The 12,495-nt window shown below is 51.5% G+C and overlaps 6 protein-coding genes across 6 annotated transcripts; 2 read left to right on the top strand and 4 right to left on the bottom strand.

Moving 5' to 3' along the window:
• Positions 1 to 682: 682 nt before the first annotated feature.
• On the top strand, positions 683 to 1,055 carry BJX68DRAFT_266182 (uncharacterized protein; the record flags this gene model as incomplete). The annotated part of the gene is made up of 2 exons (XM_071045427.1): positions 683 to 800; positions 871 to 1,055. 2 exons carry the CDS (start codon positions 683 to 685, stop codon positions 1,053 to 1,055), a joined length of 303 nt encoding a protein of 100 aa, XP_070899714.1.
• A 1,667-nt stretch (positions 1,056 to 2,722) lies between these two features.
• Positions 2,723 to 4,110, bottom strand: BJX68DRAFT_236064 (uncharacterized protein). Its single transcript, XM_071039956.1, has 2 exons — positions 2,951 to 4,110; positions 2,723 to 2,896 (listed from the first exon to the last, which is right to left on the bottom strand). The coding sequence occupies exons 1-2, from the start codon at positions 4,079 to 4,081 to the stop codon at positions 2,756 to 2,758; spliced, it is 1,272 nt and encodes a 423-aa protein (XP_070899715.1). The 5' UTR covers positions 4,082 to 4,110; the 3' UTR covers positions 2,723 to 2,755.
• Positions 4,111 to 5,925: 1,815 nt separating this feature from the next.
• On the bottom strand, positions 5,926 to 7,707 carry BJX68DRAFT_236065 (MFS transporter). Its single transcript, XM_071039957.1, has 2 exons — positions 7,370 to 7,707; positions 5,926 to 7,324 (listed from the first exon to the last, which is right to left on the bottom strand). The coding sequence occupies exons 1-2, from the start codon at positions 7,657 to 7,659 to the stop codon at positions 6,127 to 6,129; spliced, it is 1,488 nt and encodes a 495-aa protein (XP_070899716.1). The 5' UTR covers positions 7,660 to 7,707; the 3' UTR covers positions 5,926 to 6,126.
• A 156-nt stretch (positions 7,708 to 7,863) lies between these two features.
• BJX68DRAFT_236067 (dienelactone hydrolase) lies at positions 7,864 to 9,226 on the top strand. Its single transcript, XM_071039958.1, has 5 exons — positions 7,864 to 8,132; positions 8,198 to 8,271; positions 8,319 to 8,500; positions 8,549 to 8,814; positions 8,874 to 9,226. The coding sequence occupies exons 1-5, from the start codon at positions 7,990 to 7,992 to the stop codon at positions 8,977 to 8,979; spliced, it is 771 nt and encodes a 256-aa protein (XP_070899717.1). The 5' UTR covers positions 7,864 to 7,989; the 3' UTR covers positions 8,980 to 9,226.
• On the bottom strand, positions 9,108 to 10,130 carry BJX68DRAFT_266186 (zinc finger protein; the record flags this gene model as incomplete). The annotated part of the gene is made up of 1 exon (XM_071045428.1): positions 9,108 to 10,130. One exon carries the CDS (start codon positions 10,128 to 10,130, stop codon positions 9,108 to 9,110), a length of 1,023 nt encoding a protein of 340 aa, XP_070899718.1.
• A 393-nt stretch (positions 10,131 to 10,523) lies between these two features.
• On the bottom strand, positions 10,524 to 11,839 carry BJX68DRAFT_275288 (intradiol ring-cleavage dioxygenase; the record flags this gene model as incomplete). The annotated part of the gene is made up of 3 exons (XM_071047818.1): positions 10,524 to 11,175; positions 11,225 to 11,549; positions 11,596 to 11,839. The coding sequence occupies 3 exons, from the start codon at positions 11,837 to 11,839 to the stop codon at positions 10,551 to 10,553; spliced, it is 1,194 nt and encodes a 397-aa protein (XP_070899719.1). The 3' UTR covers positions 10,524 to 10,550.
• Positions 11,840 to 12,495: the final 656 nt, after the last annotated feature.

Raw genomic sequence — 12,495 nt, forward strand, 5'->3', positions numbered from 1 at the left:
CCTGATTATTACTTACTACCCCGTGGTAGGCGCCACAGATCAGTCGTGATGTTCAATCACATCACGGGACGTCTCAGAGGCCAGAGCATTACTGCGCTGATCCTGTCCTTCACCTATGCACCCAAGCCAGCATCTTCTATCCTTCCGCAGACAAAATCTATGAAAACTGTGCAGCTGGTCCGTATACTCTTACCTACTCTCTCGTTTATCTTGGTGCTTTACAGTCTGCCAGTGAGCAGGTTGTATTTTCTAATCTGACAGTCACGAAGAGCATGATCCGAGTGAATAAATGTGTGGCATTTCTCGACGCGGTAGGGACTCCATAATTTATTCCCAGACTCATCGAGATCCGAGGAGAAAATGGAGCCAGCCGGGCCCATTTCATGTACTCCCAGCCCCTTGCGGAAGATTTATCCGGACTCATGTTGATTTGACACATCAGCTCGAAACCCCAATATTGCAAATTTGCGCCCCGGCAAGGTAAGACAGCCATAGTCTCGAGTACCTGGCATGGCCCGTTGTGAATGCAGGTGCTGCCTGCCACTTCCTACTCTGAACCCTCCAGCCACGCCAGATTCGGTAGATAAATAGGTCCTTTGCGCACTGTGTCTCCGTCCTGTCTTAGGCACACATTCTCCCTAACCAAACACTCACACCCCCACTCCTACAACGCATTCGCACCATGAAGCTCGCAATCATCAGCATCGCCTGGGTCTGTCTTCTCCCTCGAGCCCTGGGCATCTCAGACGCATGCCGCCAAACCCTCGTGTACTGCGGCTCGACCTTAATGAAGTATAACGGTCCGTACTAAGCAAAAGACTTGTCCTTCGATACGCACTTATCACGAATGCTAAAATATGATAACGATAGGGTATACTTCGGACGAGCTTCACCAGGCTATAGCGTCAGCCTCACCCGACTCTGCTCGCTTCGGCGCCCTTTTACGCCCAGAGGACGCGCGGTTTACGTGTATCAACAGTGTGGGAGGCCTGAAGCTGAATGACTTTTGCGCGTTGGGATGTACCAATCCTCCGAATGGGGATATTTGTTTGTAAAGAACGGGTGGAGACGTGAACTAGACTAGGTAGCACGAGTTGTTGACGAGGAGGCTATCTTCAAGCTAGTCGATCTATGTTGATCTAGGGAGATGATATAAACTGACACACGCTAGAGTTTATTATGCATTTGATAGTTAGCTGGACATGAAAGCATTAAAATAATCTATCTTATATAATCCAGTATTCCACACCAAGCTTCTATGACAGTGCCTTGCGGACTTTTTCATCGTCTCTCAAAGAGCAACCAGTAAGGACCAAGCAATAACCAAAGCCTTGCAAGATACAGATACTGTGAGATGTATGGCAGACCTTGGAGACATCAAGCGTTTGTTTAAGCTAGCGGAAGGTATGGGCTAAATACAAACGGCCGCTTCTTAGGTCTCATACATGCTATTTAGTGTGACTCCTTCTTATGCCACTTGCGCCAATGCCGATCCTGCCAAAATATCATTCAAACATTGTCGCCGAGCATAGTCCTTAATTATTCAGGCGTCCAAACCTTCACAAAAAGTGCCCGATGGTAATGGCGAGAGGACTGGGAAGCAGGACGGAGTTCGTTGTGAGCATCTTCAGATGCCCCTGGCTTGTTTTGTCACTGAATGGCAGAGAATGTACGGAAGCTCGACCGTCCCGGAGCTCGTACAAAATTATTAATGTACAATGTATTCCATTGAGTGATGAAGTCTTTTGCAAGCCCTTCATTCCATCCAGCATTCTGCCCCTTTCCGACCATCGCCCTCATGTTCCCGCGAAGACTCAGTAGAATGGACGATCCGTCTGTCCCGAATCAAAGATGAGGTGTCCTGGCCTGTCGCGGAGTCGAGGATGCAGTGCTACCGTTCCATTTGCATTGGAAGCAGTTGGCATTCTCCTCGCGTTATTCATACTCCAATGATGTCATTCTTCACAGTCTGAGCTCGAATTTTTCAAAAGCTTCCAAGCCGAGCCTGAAACGTACGCAGTCAAAGTTCAAGCCGGCGAAGTCTCCATGTTCACGACACGGAGCAAGATTACGTTTTCGTCTAATAGCCACGGGCCTGGGTGAAAGGTTGGGAATCGGCGGTCGGTGAAGCTGTAGATGCACTCTCTACCATCCATTCTTCGAGTATCTAGACCCAGTACGTTTAGATGTAGCTTGCCGGCGTTTGTGGTCGAGTGGAATGAATTGGAAATAGGATGAACAGCTATGACTGATTTCAATAGAAGGATGCGCGGCATATTATGAACTCATTCAAGAAGGAAATCATGCCGCCCGTCAATGTGAAAGCGCACGCGACAAACGACTGGATAGATCATGCTTATGCAAAGGGCGTATAGGCCTCCTGAGGCCCTAATGGACCCAAGTATCTAGAGACCTTGCAAAGCCTCATGTGCGGACATACTCACTCTGCCAGTGCAGACGGATCTAATCGGTGACAAGGCTTTGCTGGGGTCAGGTTGCGGTCAACGATGTGATGCAAATGTCCAAGGGCTACCAGGCGGATATGGCGAAACTGTGACTACGCCGAGAACAAGTTGAAAAATAGCAAGTCTTGGTTGGCAACTGTCTTCTTTGAAGGCTTTGCCTGTCTACTAATTTTACGAAGCTCATGGATAGTTCAGTAAATTGATTGGTATTGACTAATGTACAAGTTCTTCAAATGGAAGATGATATCAATCGTAACGCATCACTCATAAAATTACATAGGAGAACCAGCCTAGTAGCCGTGGAAGTTGCCAGAGCGCATTTCGCGTTCACCTTGCTGAGCAATCATGTCGTTCTTCGCGACACCCTGCTCATGACCAAAGGTCTTGTCGACAGCTGCGGTCATACCTCCACGGAGGGACTCGCCCATACCCTGTGATGGTTAGACAGGACTCATTTACAAGTATCGGGCTTCAGAGGGACTTGCATGAACCTGAGCCGCGGCACCCTTGACGCCAGTGCCGACGTCCTCACCGGTGCGGGTGGCGCCAGACTGTCCAGTGTAGCCAGTGCTACCGGAGGGGTTGGCGGGGCTGTGGCCGACGCCGCCGGATCCATAGGTGTTACCCTGGTGGCCGACGTTGGAGCCTCCGGTGGAGGAGCTGTTGTGCTTGCTGCTGTGCATCTCGCCGGTCTTGCTGTCGACGCGGGGGTCAAGCTTGTTGAGGATGCTCGAGCTGTGAGGGCCCTTGGCGCCGCCGGAGGACGAGGTCGAGGTGTTGTGAGTGGTCGAGGGCTGGGAGTGAGCACCGCTGGTTCCGCTGGTGATACCGCTGGTGGCGCCGGAGTGGGTGTTGTGAGGGTTGTGGTGGACGTTGTTGCTCGTGGTGGAGGTGGTTCCGGGTGCGTACTGGGCGCGGGTATCACGGTCGCTGTCGACGCGAGGATCGGCCTTGTTCATGAGGTTGGACTGGTGGGGGCCGGCGTTGCCAGTGGTGGAAGTGTACTGGTTGCCGCTGCGAGTGGTGCTGGGGGCATACTTCGAGCGGTTGTCAAGGTCGCTGTCGACGGTGGGATCGGCCTTGTTCATCATGTTGGAGCCGTGAGGGCCAGCGGTGCCGGTAGTGGCAGTGTGATGGTTGCCGGTGGTGGTGGTTCCAGGGGCAAAGCGAGAGCGGCCGTCGACGTCGCTGTCCACACGGGGATCGACCTTGTTGGCCATGTTGGAGCTGTGAGGGCCGGCATTGCCAGAGGTAGCAGTGTACTGGTTACCAGTGGTGGTGGTGCCAGGGGCGTACTTGGCGCGGTTGTCGACGTCGCTGTCCACGCGAGGATCGATCTTGTTCATCAAGTTGGAGCTGTGAGGGCCAGCGGAGTTGGTGCCGGTCGAGGGCTCGTTGTTGAAGGTCTTGGTAGAAGTGGACGAGGTGCTGCCAAAGGCGTTGCCGTGCTGGTTGTGAGTCGGGCCGGTCGTGCCAGCGGATCCGTACTGGGGGTTGCCGTACTGGGGGTTGCTGAGGTCGCTGTCGACACGGGGGTCGAGCTTGTTGGCCATGTTGGAGGAATGGGGGCCGGCGTTGCCGGAGGCGGAAGTGTTGAAGTTGTTGTAGCTAGACATTGTGATTGATTGTTGTTTGGTTGTTTGTGATTGTGTTTGATTCTGGAGAGTGGAAAAGGGACAGGTGTGTTGGGGGTGTTATATACGGCTGCAGGGCTGATGCTCTGGGGGGGAGCTGGCCGGATGACGTCACGCTGAGCGCAGAGCTCCCCTACGCAATTCCCCACACAAGAACAGTCTGTTTCTATTAATTCTCCGTCTCCATAGGATATTCTCCTGCTACATGACATCAGCCCTGTCACTAAATGTACATCATTACACAAACACTCGTCATGAACCACATACCGGCTGTTACTGGCAGCCAATGCTGCAACAAGCCTGCGTGCCGGAGTAGGCAGCACGATGAAGCAACAAAGACGCATTGCAATTGATCTGCAAAGGATTGACGTGATTCTACTCTGCAGTATTCCTGCCGGTTCTAGATCTGACGATCGCGGCATTATCTGATCTCGACTTGGCCACACTCAGCTTGTGTTGTTGTCTTCGGTCGATACTGTACTTTGGACAGGAATTCAGGAACACACGGACGGGCCCTCCCAATTTGGATCCAGGGGTTCAGATGGATTTATGACGCAATGACCCTGTATTTCGCCAAGAAGTGTGGGAAACTTCTCCATTCAAAACATGAAATGCCTTTTCACCTGGAGAAGGAAGGATCGCTCTGCACCAAGCGTGGTTGAACCATTTCTGCGAGTTTATCACCGGTGAACCTGCAACAACAAGGTAGTACAACGTAAACACTCATTACATCAAGCCCCATTGACAACGCGATTAATCTACTAAACACTGTTGACGTAGCTAAAAGCTCCTCGTGGCTTTAGCCAAGGTTTCACTTGCTCTAGCCAAGCTGTTCTGTGAGCGCATACGATGGAAACACAAGCGATCTTCTGCAAAATATCAGGTTTTGCACCTCAATTGTAGATAACAACGCACCCATTCGGACGTTTTGAGCCAGGAACCAGGGAAGTCGGGTGGCGAGGCCAGGCTAGGGGGGATCGTATGTTGGAGAGCTGTAGAGCTTCCAAGGGAGGCGATGGTCAATATCGTCTAAGATTATCACATTGGCCATAGTCAAGGATCTCAGGCTATTTTCCCTGGATCTTGTATCATTGGGCGAGCCTTCTCTTTGAGAGGAAAATGGCTGAATGTTGCTTTCACCTATCAACTCTTTGATAACAACTAGAAGCTCTTTCATGTTTCCTAATATTTACTACTTGCGCGTTCCGTTGTTCCTTTCAAAACAAACTAAAGTAAATCCACACAGGAACCATCCTCCCGAATAATACGTTGAACTGTACCTGGGTACCAGAAATGCTGAACCAGAGTTGCGCGTGAGCCACCTAGGTCCGGGCGCTGGGAGTGCCTGAGTGCTCCAACGCTTTCCCAGTCGGAACGAGCTATACGGCCAACAAGCCCGCCGAAACCGACTCAAGTTACCCAAAATCCCGGGTGATGAAGGGCAAGATGGCTGTCTCCATTCTAGTGTCTGAATGTCCTTCAACTCACCCGTAGCATTGCGCACTGAAATTACCACCCGTCCACAATCTATCTTTTCTTCATGGAAGGAGATGCATCAGCGGTAATATACCTGTTGCGGGAGTACTCCGCGAACAATAATCAGACGTCGAGCAAGAAGCGACGGATATTACGACCGCGTTGTGTCAAAGAATGAATCCACGGTCCAAAGGGTGGCCTCGCTCAAAAATATATACATCTGACTGACAAGCTCGAAATCGATTTATTCAGCAACCACAGATAATCAAGACTTCTATACATTCAATAAATGCAGAGTCTAGCATTCACTGCACCTAGCTACCAATCACGTTCTTGGTGCTCCGCGATATCTCATAGTTGTCTGGGTCTATGGATTCAGCCCTTTTGAGTCCGGCGGGAGTAGCCTAGATGGGATACAACCATGCATACAATGCTTCAAGCGAGGACGAATAATAGCGGAAAGATGAGTAATGTGAGTAAGACTGTGTTTATAAATCAGCGGAACGATTCCTGCGTCTATCTAGTCTATTCCGAGCAAACATATACCCAAACTAATTTGGATTGTCGGGCGTAAGCTTCGACAATTTCCTCAAACGCGGTCCATACTTCATGAATAAGAATGGAATCGGCAGTAATACGGCAGCTACAGCGCCGATGATCGACACTGCAGGGCCGACATCTAACGCGTCGATCATCGGGTGGGCGGCGAGGGGGAGACCGGCAGCCATGATGCTGCGGAGGAATGTCACCGACGCGGTCGAACTTGCCGCATAGATACCGTACATATCGACGAGGAAATTGAGGCACTGCTGGAAGATGCAATTGAACCCGACGCCGATGAACAGCGCAGCCAGGCAAGGTAGGATCCAGTGATGAGGAGGTTTTGCTGTCCACGCGAACCAAAACGCGCCGACGACAAAGAAAATGGCGCCGAAGGCCATCGGCGGTAGCCGGGCTTCCGGCACAGGCTTTCCGTTGGCGTTGCGGGCTATCTCGTTGTAGCGGTATTGGTTCCAAATGTTAAGTCCGACGGAGGAAATGACACCGATAAGGAGCGCGAGGAAAGGAAGGGTAGCCACGACTGGTTGCCAGCCTCGAATCTCTTGAAAGACGATCGGGAAGACCTCCAACGTGAGGTACATGACTCCGTAGACAAACGAGGCATAAATAGCGATGCAGGTGACGATAGGCTCGGTGAAAAGCATTATCATTGGTCGCGATAGCTGCTTCGTCACAACCGAGTGGACGTCGAGTTTTAGATGCTCATGAGGGTGATAATAGCGCTGGTCGTTCGTCTCCATGCGAAGCCGTTGCGCTTTCTGTTTAAGCAAGACCATTGGATAGACTTCGGGTAGAAAGAAGAATGCCATGGCCCAGGTGACAAACACCCAAATAGCTAGAATATAGCCAGTCCAACGCCAGTTGAGATGCGGATTTGTGACGAGTGCAGCGCCAATAACAGGGCCAAGAGACGGACCACCGTTCACAGCAACAGCATACAAACTGACTGCGATTCCTCGAGTCTCACGGCTCCACATGTCGCCCAACGCGGCAGTGACGTTGCTAATCGGAGCTGAGCCAAAGAATCCGGTAAAGAACCTTGTGCAGAAGACTGCAGCTGCGTTGGTGCTTCTGGATGTTCCAATGGCGAAGACTGCCTGACAAAAGACTGCCGGTAAAATACTCACCCGTCTGCCCCAGATCTCGGACATGGGGGCCCAGATGATCGGACCAAAGACGAAGCCAACCCTATCAAAGTCAGTAACAGATTCACAGTAGAATGCTAAGACTCACAAGTATAGAGAAACATCTAACACACCGACTTCACGACTCACTCCCACATAATCGGTGATAATACTGTCAGCCGGGGTCATGATGCTAGAACCCAGACTCCCCGCGAGGGCCAGCATACCCAGCTGAAAGGTCACCCACCACTTATACCGTGCAGGCCAGTTTTGAGGATTCATCGGATCATCCACATCCCATTTAACCAGGTAATCTGGATCGAGTTCTGCCTGCCCTGCCTCCTTCTCACCCCTTGATATGCCCTTCACGGCCTGACTGACCGGCCAAATTCCTCCCATGATGCCAATCTCGAGCTCTCCAAGCCCAAAATGCTTTCTGAACAAAATACCGACCGTGAACACAGGAGATGACAGGGGTGGAAAACCATTTTAAGGGCGATTATCGCGACCTCGGCCGAGAATTCCAACTCCAGTGGGGCTTCGGATAAGTCGGCGATAATTTGTCAATCGCGCAATCTGGCAGATCTAACCCTAATGAGCCATCTCGACCGACTAAATGAGGGGTTGATGCCTTTGCTTACCTCGAGGTCGTCGGAGTCTACCGTAACATCATCTTCAAAAGACCGGAAGGCTTAGAATCAACATCGATATCCAGATAATCCTTGAACTATGGCTTCTCTACCTTCGGCTTCTTGCTGCTACCAAGGTGTGAAGCATGAGGGAACCGCGAAAGGCTCGTTGTCGCGCGTCGGAGACTTCGAAGTCTACACTGTGCAGCCTGAAGGCCAAACCTCTGACAAGGCTATACTGATGTAAGTCCGTCGCTTTTGCAGATCATGTTTTCGTGTGATCAAGATCAAGCTGCTTATATCGTCAGTCTTACCGATGTCATCGGCCATAAGTTCATCAACGTCCAGCTTATCGCCGACCAGCTGGCCGCAAATGGCTATTGTAGGTTGCACCCAAATGAACCTAGGGACGTGAACTTACTGGAATAGTCGTGATGATTCCCGAGCTCTTTGATGGCGATCCGATTCCACTGAATCGTCCGGGCGACTTTGATATCGTGGCTTGGCGTGATGGGAAATACCACCCGCAGGGGAAAGCCCATGCCCCGGAGAACATTGATCCCATCGTTGATGCTTGTGTCAAAGAATTGCGAACCAGATACGGATTCAAAGTATGTCCCAAGTGTTTCACATTCTGGGCAGGTACTGACCCTTTGCGGAAAATCGGGGCTATCGGCTACTGCTTCGGAGCGAAATACGTCGTTCGCCATCTTCGACCAGATCTCGGCAAACTCGATGTCGGGTTCATCGCGCACCCCAGCTGGGTAGGGGAAGAAGAATTACGCGCGATTAAAGGTCCTATTGCTGTCTCCGCAGCGGAGACTGATGCCATATTCCCGGCCGAGAAGCGGCATGAGAGCGAGATAATCCTCAAAGAAACTGGGGTGCCGTATCAAATCGCGCTGTTTAGCGGAGTTGCGCATGGGTAAGATGCCTCAATTTCTACGAGTCAAGGGCACTCGAGGGACTAATCCATGAATGTAGGTTTGCGGTTCGCGGTGATCCGAGCAATCGTAGTGCTCGGTATGCCAAGGAGAGCACCTTTTTCCACAGCCTCCAGTGGTTTGGGGAATATCTGAGAGATGAATGAGGTCCTGACTGGTGGCGCATCTGCAAGTGAGACGACAGTTTATCGGAACAACTAATGGCTCATGGAAGAAGAATGTACAGTCATTGCCAGCAGCACTGGATTCTCTAGCCCACATAGTATTTCAGTTCCTATGAGTATCGACGTTCCCTTATGACTGTATTGGTCCGAGGCAGTTCCTCTAATAGGCGGATAAACTGTTGTGGTAGATCTTCTTGTAGTCCATTCTCAAGACCGGCAGCCGAAATATGTTCCTTGCTCATTTCAAGATATTGTTCCCGAAAAGCGTTCCATATGGACGAGTGTTGGTCGGGTCGTGGGCAGAACGGGTCATTTTTCAAGAAGGCATTGGCTGCTTGTTGAATTCCTTCCTCATCCATGGTCATGGGTCGTGCCAGGTCAAAGTCGAGCATCCACATCTCATGCAGACCCAACGCGTTGTTCCAAGTTCCCTTCGTGCCACCAACGGAGATATTGTTCGGCGCCGCAAGGACGAATTCGATATCGTTTCCATCAATCCGGGCCACCCAGTGCAGAAAGGCTAGCGTATATGCCATGGTTCGGGAGTAGCCCATTATGTCCTCCTCTGGGATCCCGATTTCTTCCATCTGGTCGAGGTGTAGAGGGTAGTTTCGCAAGGAGAAAACCCCTCTGGACCGTGGTGTCTCCGAGGCTCGCTGTATCCGCCGTCGTCCCAGGTATGGGCGGATTAAACAGTCACGGTTCGTCTTGCTTCTCGTAATTTGAAACTTCAATCGCGCCGGACAGTATTTCTCAATGAGGAGGTCCCGGGTGGTTTCGCTGACAGGAGGAATTCGCTGCATTTCGGTCATGTTGCAAGGCTTGTAATCGGGCGGGAAACGGTCGAGGTTGCCGGTCCACCAGGTATCGGTCGGGGATATGAAGCTGTGGCAGAGAGGAATGTTGATGTGGTACCGTACGTCTGCTGCTGATGGGGTAGTATCTGTCGGGTACTCCAGTGCTGTCTGACGCATGCACTGTAGGATGTGTTGATGTGTTTCAAAGTCGTGACGGAGCGACCGATCAGGCCCTCCATCTTCGCGCTTGTAGGCAGAGCCTGTGTCTGAGGCTGCCCATACAGTGCCACAAAAGCCAGCACCTATTCTTCGTAGCGGGGGTCTAGATTCGCTCATTTGGAGATGTTCTTGATGAAAACGTTGTTGTGTTATTCCTTCGTCGAGAAAAATTGGAAGCTAAGATGGTTTGAGCAACGGACTCACCAAGTCTCGCTGCCACCAGAATCAGGATGAGCACAATTTTAAGTTTTTCTTTTTTGAGTTTTCTGTAGAATGGGGACTCGCAGTGATAGCAAAAAATTGGATCTAAATCTGTTTCATCGATTGCTTGGACAAATCGCCTGGCAAATACATACGTACAATATACTCGGCCTCTTCAACATCATTGAATCCTGACAACCAATCACAGGCAGGACTTTGACGCCTTCAAGGGATCGGGACTGACATTGGGGGCAAAGAAGCTATTTTCTAGGTTTCTCTGTTGACAATAACCAATGCTTCAATGCTATCGTACTTGAAACCTCATCCATATAACCTCTAGACACTGGAAGGCGCCGCTGTGCCACTCGGAGCTTCACCAGAAGGAATAGCACCTGAAGGGGCAGCACCGGAGGGAGCTTCGCCGCCACCACCGCCACCAAAAGCACTGCTGTCGGTGTTCTGGTGACCGCCATTCTCATCGAAATAGGCCGCAATGCTGTAGTAAGAGTTGTCGGTGTAATCGGCAGAGGCGTTGATACCGATTTGGATCCAGGCAAATAGCCCGTCCGACAAGCCTTGGCCGAGGTAGACATACTCAGGGAACGGATCATACTCATCGCTGGCCTGCTCAATACTCCACATGTCATCCGCATTGGTTGTGATGTCCTGAGTGTTGGTATTGTACGGAGAAGTCTCCTCAACTGCAGAACGGAGAACCTCATTCCAGAACAGCTGGCCAATGTGGGCGACACTGCCAGTTCCGACCTCTAAAGTACCATTGTTTCGGTTGACGCTCGAGTTCAGATGGGTCAAGAGGTGGGTGTGAGTCGCACGTCCCTCGTAGTGCCCTGGGAAAATGGTCTGGAAAGTAACGATGCCGTCTTCATCGGATTCCTGAATGCCTCGAAGGTAGGTCGAGTCCCAGCCATCCGCTGCCTCGTTTCCTGTTGCCACAATACCACTGATATCATTAGCATTGAGCGAGTAAACGCAGCTGTCGGGAAGCCTACCTGTAGATACCTGTGGCATTGGCATTCCAGATGTCAACGAATGCCCCCTGCACTGGACGGCAGGTGTTGACATCGATGTATTGCACCTCGAGGAACAGATCCACACCATCGCAGTATTGGTCCTCCCTCACATCCTGGCGCGTAATCTCACCCCAGACGTAGTATGGACCATCGGTAATGGTGGGAGCAAGAATGGCGCTAGTGTTGCCGCCGAAGATGGCCTCTTCAGGGGTGTTGGGCGAGAAGTTCAGGATACCAGTCTTATTGTGGTCGATAGCCTCCCACTCTTCGAGCGCCGCGAGGTCTCTGCGCCACTTTTGAGGGTCTGGTCTGTTAGCCATCGTCAAAGTCTTGCAAGACAGGGCACTTACTGGCGGTAATTCCTCGGCTCTTGCGAAGCTCACGGGTGGTCTGGGCACGGCGAGCAATGTTGCGTTGGTTCAGCTGAACGGCCTCGTTGGAGCTGGAGCAAGCGTCCAGGGCCTGTCTAGCCTTAATGGCCTGCACATCGCGCGCGTGAATATCTCTCTTAAGGGCGGCAGGATCGTGCTTCTCGCCAGGGTGGGCGAGTGCCAGGGTGGCGGCAGTCAAAGTAAGGAAACCAGAGAAACGCATGACTGCTGATTCAAGAAGTAATGAGTTGAGGATAACGTGTTGCAGTGAATGTCATTTTCGTGGACGCCTTTGCCTCTTTATAAATCCGAATATTATGGGATGTTGTTCGTCGCCGCGTCACCAGCTTGCATAGCAGTTTCATATTCAGGCACTCGGCGGCAGGGGCTGCGTAATCCAAAGGAGGCCATAGGCTGCTCTAAGACAAATATAGGGCTGGAGGCTGTGGTCCTGTGTGTTGCAGAAAATGACACTCTTGGCGCCGCGTATGCTTTTTCCAGAAGTGCTTGGTATGAGCTTAGCTGGATCCACTCCGTCGTGCGTGGATGCCGTGGGCAACACTCAACGCGTCTGCAAGATACCACTGGAGGATAGAGACTGCACGGGGAGTAAGCACAGCACACGTTCAAGGAGACGAAGTGCTCTTGATAGTTTCTGCTGATCGCCATCGACAAGACTGGAAACAACTCCCCAATTCTCCCAGCAGTTGGAGTGAATCCGGCGAAACACAGAGTGACGATGACCAGTCTCCAGGGATCGGCGGTCTCGACTGATGGTTCCGGAGGCCAGACTCCACAGTGCACTGCTGTCTCTGTTTGTGCTGGAGACCTTCACTACTAGTGCAGAGAATCAACTTCTACTCACACCCGTCATTGAAG

This window comes from Aspergillus pseudodeflectus (genome assembly GCF_044049435.1).
Source record: "Aspergillus pseudodeflectus strain CBS 756.74 chromosome Unknown BJX68scaffold_18, whole genome shotgun sequence".
In the NCBI taxonomy this organism is placed as follows: domain Eukaryota; kingdom Fungi; phylum Ascomycota; class Eurotiomycetes; order Eurotiales; family Aspergillaceae; genus Aspergillus; species Aspergillus pseudodeflectus.

What these genes read in the sequence shown, in the direction of transcription:
- BJX68DRAFT_236064 (XM_071039956.1), bottom strand. Translation starts at nt 4,081, where the DNA reads ATGTCTAGCTACAACAACTTCAACACTTCCGCCTCCGGCAACGCCGGC. An exon ending in GTGCCGCGGCTCAGGTTCAT is followed by an intron (nt 2,897 to 2,950) that starts GCAAGTCCCTCT and finishes TAACCATCACAG; the next exon opens with GGTATGGGCGAGTCCCTCCG.
- BJX68DRAFT_236065 (XM_071039957.1), bottom strand. Translation starts at nt 7,659, where the DNA reads ATGGGAGGAATTTGGCCGGTCAGTCAGGCCGTGAAGGGCATATCAAGG. An exon ending in TTAGATGTTTCTCTATACTT is followed by an intron (nt 7,325 to 7,369) that starts GTGAGTCTTAGC and finishes TGACTTTGATAG; the next exon opens with GGTTGGCTTCGTCTTTGGTC.
- BJX68DRAFT_236067 (XM_071039958.1), top strand. Translation starts at nt 7,990, where the DNA reads ATGGCTTCTCTACCTTCGGCTTCTTGCTGCTACCAAGGTGTGAAGCAT. An exon ending in GCTGGCCGCAAATGGCTATT is followed by an intron (nt 8,272 to 8,318) that starts GTAGGTTGCACC and finishes TTACTGGAATAG; the next exon opens with TCGTGATGATTCCCGAGCTC. An exon ending in TTTAGCGGAGTTGCGCATGG is followed by an intron (nt 8,815 to 8,873) that starts GTAAGATGCCTC and finishes CCATGAATGTAG; the next exon opens with GTTTGCGGTTCGCGGTGATC.